Source organism: Anarrhichthys ocellatus, unplaced genomic scaffold, assembly GCF_004355925.1.
Source record: "Anarrhichthys ocellatus isolate YVR2014 unplaced genomic scaffold, GSC_Weel_1.0 scaffold20, whole genome shotgun sequence".
Taxonomy (NCBI): domain Eukaryota; kingdom Metazoa; phylum Chordata; class Actinopteri; order Perciformes; family Anarhichadidae; genus Anarrhichthys; species Anarrhichthys ocellatus.
In genome coordinates, this window is record NW_022280050.1 from 4,539,377 (window position 1) to 4,545,501 (window position 6,125).

The 6,125-nt window shown below is 41.0% G+C and overlaps 1 protein-coding gene and 1 long non-coding RNA gene across 2 annotated transcripts in view; both read right to left on the bottom strand.

The window, feature by feature from the left end:
- Positions 1-1,867, bottom strand: part of igf2bp2a (insulin-like growth factor 2 mRNA binding protein 2a) — a 37,890-nt gene extending 36,023 nt beyond the window's left edge. Inside the window, exons 1-2 of the mRNA XM_031858309.1 lie at positions 1,301-1,867; positions 61-121 (exon numbers count right to left, since the gene is read on the bottom strand). Of these exons, the coding sequence (XP_031714169.1) occupies positions 61-121; positions 1,301-1,475 (236 nt within the window). The 5' untranslated portion in view covers positions 1,476-1,867. The remainder of the gene's footprint in view (positions 1-60; positions 122-1,300) is intronic.
- A 2,994-nt stretch (positions 1,868-4,861) lies between these two features.
- Positions 4,862-5,600, bottom strand: LOC116389757 (uncharacterized). Its single transcript, XR_004213124.1, has 3 exons — positions 5,443-5,600; positions 5,285-5,355; positions 4,862-5,197 (listed from the first exon to the last, which is right to left on the bottom strand). It is a non-coding gene; the product is annotated as an uncharacterized LOC116389757 (long non-coding RNA).
- Between the last annotated feature and the right edge of the window lie 525 nt (positions 5,601-6,125).

Below are 6,125 nucleotides of genomic sequence, written 5' to 3' on the forward strand. Positions count from 1 at the left end.
GAGAGAGAGAGAGAGAGAGAGAGAGAGAGTGAGAGAGAGAGTGAGAGATCGTATGCCTACCTTAGTTTTTTGGGAACAGAGTAGTCTACCTCTATCACCTTTCCGTGTAATTCAACTTTACCTGTAGGGACGAAAATGACAATGTAACATTAGCTGTGTGCCAGGAAAGCAACAATGCAAGCTGGTAGACCTACACAACAACACTTTGAATCACTTCACCAAGTAGGTGCGCCCCCATTCAAACAGCTACAAAAAAAAAAGTACTCTGTGCGCACGGTGGCTGATAAACTGGGTATGTTTGTGTTAAAACAACCACCGTGGGACATTTCGAGCGTCACAATTGAGGGGAATCGGCGCCAAAATGAAGCATGATAAGCTTATATAGTGTGGGGGGGGGGGGGGGGGGGGGGGATAGAATGGGCAGCCATGCTTTCCACTCCCACAACCCTCACAGTGCAATGAGGGGTATTTGTTTCGGCTCTCAGTAAAAAAAATAATAAAAAAATGCAACATCAAAGAAGAGATGGGTTGAAAGGAGAATGACTTGTAGCCTACTCTTTCTATTCTAGGTAGGTGCTTCTCCGTGTTGACCCAGCCGTGGGTGAATTTGAAGCGCTCTTCGGCGAAAGCTTGAACACGGGTTTTCGTTATTATGAGTGGCCTGGCGCAGCACGGAATTAGCGTCTCACCTCGTCCCCCCTCAGCTACCTGTTTATTAGCTCTTTCCTCCGGACCCCCATGACCCACCTCCAAGACACCTCGTAAAAACATAGCCAGACATCAGAGGAACATGGATCTGACAAGTTTTCCGCGGTCGCTTCGCTCTGCTCTCTTCAATAAAATCAAGATAAAAAATAAGTGAAAAATAATTATGCCTACCCGAACCATCAGACCATCCCATACATTCCAGCGGGTGATTGCAAAGTAGCGCACCAGACCATCGGAATCTCCAAAATATAGATTATTGTGCGCGTTTATAGCGTTACGACGGCTCGTGTTTTCTTTAGGCAAACTGGCACTAAAGCCCCAAGTGTGTCCTGTGATCGATAAATGATCCATTTTTTTTTTTTTGTTGAAGCGTGCATGGCTGAGCGTTCATCTAAACTCCGATGGCACACGGATGTGATCGCAAACACTGTCCCGAGCAACAACAAGAACATATTAACACAATATATGATTACTATTTCGCATTTTGGACACCCTGAGCCATGGTGTTTTTTAACCTGATCTTGCAGTTTGACTCGCTGTGGATTTTTTTCCCCCTGTCACCAGCAGCATCACTTATCAAATCTACACTTACCAGAAAGAGTCTCTATAGCCTTTATGGCCGAGTTCTGGTCGGGGAAGTCCACAAAAGCATAGCCGGATTTCATTAGGACCAGGTCGGCCACTGGCAGCTTCCACTCCCCAAAGAGCTCCTTCAAGTCCTCGACAGTAACCGAAGGACTTAAATTACCAAAATATAGTTTGTTCATGATCTGAGAGGAAAAATCTCGAAGGGGTATCAGATCTTGAGAGTGAGAGGGTGGCGATATTTAAGAGAAGTAGAAAAATAAAAATAAAAAAATAAAATAGAAAATCTGATGGGATTAAAAAACAACAACGCAGCAATTACCCCCCAGGAGATTACTAAACTATAGGCGACCCCCCAGCACCAACTCTGGCCCCGGTCTAACTCTTTTAACAGGGACTGGGGGAAAAAAAGTGTCGTTACGACGCTACTCTGGAGCCAACAAGCACCGCCTCTAAATAAAATCTCCCTTAACAAATCACAAGAAAAAATGTTTGGAGGTGCATGTGGGATCGCTCCCGGTTCTCCAGCGTAGAAAGGAGCCTACATTTGGGGTATGGAAGTGGCATGATGATCACTGGGTACATTTAGCGAAGGGATGGGCTTAAAGGAGGCAGAGAGGTTATTTCATCAAATCATAATAAGGGCCGTGCCTTGGGTCCCTCCAGGCTGGGGGAGTGAGAAAAAAAAAAAGGCTACACGGAAAATCAAGTCGTTGTCACTATACTTGTCGACCCAAACGATGTCACTGATCTCCACAGTTTGCCTTTTATTTATTTATGAGAGACACGGAAATATGGATTTATGAAGCTATGGACGCAGGGGGTCCAAACCTCTCACGAGATATTACCCTATAATAAAAACATCTGTAAACATATTTAATGATTCTAGGATTTTGCTACATTTATGAAACTGTAAACAAGAAGAACAGACAATTGAAGCTATCTTTTTAAAACAATACAGAAAGGGAAACCTTGAAACAGCCAGTCTTGTACATTCTGTCCTCTCGTGCAGAAATAACAGTGAAATAAACAATATTGTTTTGCATCCTTATCAGGGGCCACGGATTAGGGCCTCGGACCCACGGCTTTACACAATGTTATTAAAGGTGATGCCACTTTCGCTTTGCGTTTAGCCCGTGAATGGTGATGGATCCAATTGCAAAGTGTAAAACTAAGCAAATATTTATTTTAGATGCCGATAAGGAGACATAAGGGGATCCCTGGCTCTCGGTTTTATCTTTGCATGGGGGAGGTGCCCTCTATGCAGTGTCACTCAGCCAGTCTGAGCTCATACTCCAGGCTACAAACATGGTATAGCATTCTTGTTTTTGTGTGATGTAGGTGTGCGCATGTGGGTGTGTTTGGGGAAGCAAAATAGCACCTAAACTACAAAGTAAGGAAGGAGGATTTCAAAACAAAAACTGAAATGTAAGGGGAAGGGCTGTGGAGCTGCATGGCGATTGGGGGGAGGGGGGTGCAGGCTGCAGTGCTCATGCATGGATGTGTACCTACACCAGTTACCAAGGGGCGGAGCCTCTTGCCTACAGCACTTGAGTGTGTCTACATGTGACTGGAACATTACTGCCACCCTACAGTGGTGGAGAGAGTGCCGGCAGCAGGAGTGACCGTTCCTCGCCTCGTTTACGTCAGTGTGTGAACAGAGGAATGTTCAAGCTGTGGCCTATTTACAAAACAGCTCTTTAGTTACTTTCCTGATGACATGCTGACACAGTTGTTGCAGGCCTCTCTGCTGTCAGCTGAGACTCATTCAGAGTTCAAATAAATGACATGATCATTTTCTTTACTGCACTTAACATTTCTATATTAACTTTTTACTCTGGACATGTGTTATTTGTAAATTAAACAATATCTAGTTATGGCATTACCTGCCTTTGCATAACCATTTATATAGCATTTACTTTTTCTTTTCTAAGTAGATAAATGCAAAGCAAATAAAATTGCATTGACTTCCACTCAGAAAGGAAAAATAAGCAGAACTGAAGGGGATGTGACATTCGGTAACAGCGAGCGACCTGCTGACCAAAATAAACAACACACATGTAGTCTAGACTTAAAAGTAGCAGAGGGAAATAAATGAGCTGATGCTGTTTCAAAGGTACGGTCAGTTGTGTGACTGGTGTCTTCACTTTCCTCTCTGTCATACCTCTGTATTATATTTCCTGTGTTAATGATGTAACCTTCTTTTACTGTCTGTCAGAAAAAAAAAAAACTTCTAATAAACCAATGCTGATAACCACAACATATGAAATACATGTTCATGAATAAAATCATGGATAAAACATACACACACACAGCTACATTCATAAAAACTGTTAAAAAGAGGGGGTGGATTGGATAAGAGAACAATCCACACAGCAGCAAAATAGCAAACTAGTGGAATTAATAATACAGTTTACATCTTCCTAACACGTGTCTGGTTGTATGGTATCCCCTGTGGGATCAAACATGGCCCAATAACAGTTTACTAATTCCTATTAATATCTAGACTGTCTCAAAGGTCCATTCTTTTGTTGTGCAATAGAATGTGTGAAGTAGTTATTTACTTGATTTAGTCAAGTATTGCACACGACAACAGAACGGTCAGTGTCACTGTTACCGTTCTTTGTTAGATGTCTTTCCTTGCCTGTATTTCAGAAGGAAATTTACAGACAAAACATATGCTAAAACCTTATAAAGTACAAAAGAAAGAGTATAATTGAGAACATTTACATTCAAATACATCTTATAGTGCATCAATGAACTACAGGATACCTATTACATTATATTTGCTAATACCATCAGACCTTTAGAGGGTTAGTTCACCGTGAGTAGTGGGAGCATGAATACAATTCATTCACCTACTGTATTGGGGTGAAGGGCGGAATTTCAGAACATTTCAAAACACGGACAAATGAAGCAAACGTGATCTGCATTGCTTGATCCCACTAGATGATGTTTCTTTAAATAATTTTGTTGAATAGACCCTTTAACCCTTTAACTACATCAACAGAATACAATAAACTGAGACGTCAACAAGTCATTCAGTTTATCATGTACCACGTGTGACCAGTAGGGGTAGACGTGAGACTTGGCAGATGTTGCTTCACCACATGTTGATTAGCAGTTTAAACACTGTACTCGGTGAAACTAACTGGTTTAGCTGAATTTACTTATGGATTACTCGTCCCAATAACTTTCAATGACTATAAAAAGTGACAAAAAATAACCCATGTATAGTTTAAACTTGTGCTTCACAGTGACATTTAGTCAAACAGATTTAGTTTCTGGTCGGGGAGTATTAGTCTGAAAATCAGAAGAAATTGCCATTTTGTTTCTCGTCATTATTACTTATTGAGAATTATTGAGAATTTGAGGATTGTTGTTGTCCGATCCAGGGTGCTAGAAGTGGGTAAAGAACTACAATTTTTACTGTTAAAGTTGAGAGAACTAAAAATCAACACAAAGCAATGCGATAATACGAAGGCTTTGTATCTTTGTGTTATAAACAGCCTTGCAGCAGAAAATGGTTCAACTGTAGAAAAGTCGTAAGAAAGGACACGAGTCAAAGTGAAAAAAAAAAGCATATTTATTTTAATCGGTTCAAAGATGAATGTTCACTCGTGTACAAAAAATACATTAATAAAAACATTAATATATATTTTTTTTAATGGCAGTTGTTGCCTATACATTTAAAATTAAAAACATGAGAGGACAGCTTAGTCATGTCAAATGATACTGCTTCAAAACTGATCCCAGTATACATTTACTCGTCATATATACGTTAGCAAACAGAAGTATGAAGATCTCCTTAAGAAAGAAGATCTATTGTGAAATCAATCATTCCACTGAGAAACATTTCCTGTCCGTCTGTGGGAGGGGCTTGACAGCAATGCTCAATAGCGACCTGTGAAACCAAAAAGTGATTAAACCCATTGCAACCTGTTTCATGCCTCAATGAGAAAAGTGGATAATTTACTAAAGAAGGACTCACGAGGAGAATAAGACCTCGATCTGGACCGAGACCTGTAAGCCCCTCTGTAGTATGGGGACGGAGATCGCCTTCTGAAACGAGACAAAATTAACATTTTAACAATTACTTTCCCATCGTTAATCTGAACGACTACCTTTAAAACAATGTGAGATATTGACCTGTATGATCTGTAGTGGTCCCTGTCATCATAGCGGTCACAGCCCCCTCTGTCGTATCCACGGTCGTACCCGCGGTCGTACCCACGGTCATAGTCACGAGAGTTGCGACGAGGACCACGTGGACCACTACTTTCGCTGCCGCCGCCGCCACCACTACTGCCACCACCACCTCCTCCTCCTCCTCCTCCTCCTCCTCCTCCACCGCCGCTGCTGCTGCTGCCTCCACCACCACCACTGTACAGAAAACAATGCAAAGATGAGATTCTATTTAAATAAACTAAATGTAAGTGCTCCTTCACATAATCTGTTCTTTCTTCCTGACTGAGCTCTGCATCTGGAAGTTCTATATCGTTGGTTCTAAGGGCAGTATTCTGTGTTTACTTTGTAACTTTGAATTAGATTAATTAATTAAAAAGACAAATTCTGTTTATGTCATGACACGTACAGGTCTTGAAGAAGTGATTACTCACCTGTAATGATACACTTTCAATATATTTGTCACTTCATTTGAGTCAAACTAGAGTAACCAGAGCTGAATTGATTCAGTAAATGGCAGTAATATTGTAGAAATTATAAGCAGAGCATATCAGATGCACCCTCAACATATATATATACATATATACAAATAAACACAGATCTGGTTACTCTAGTTTGACTCAAATGAAGTGACAAATATATTGAAA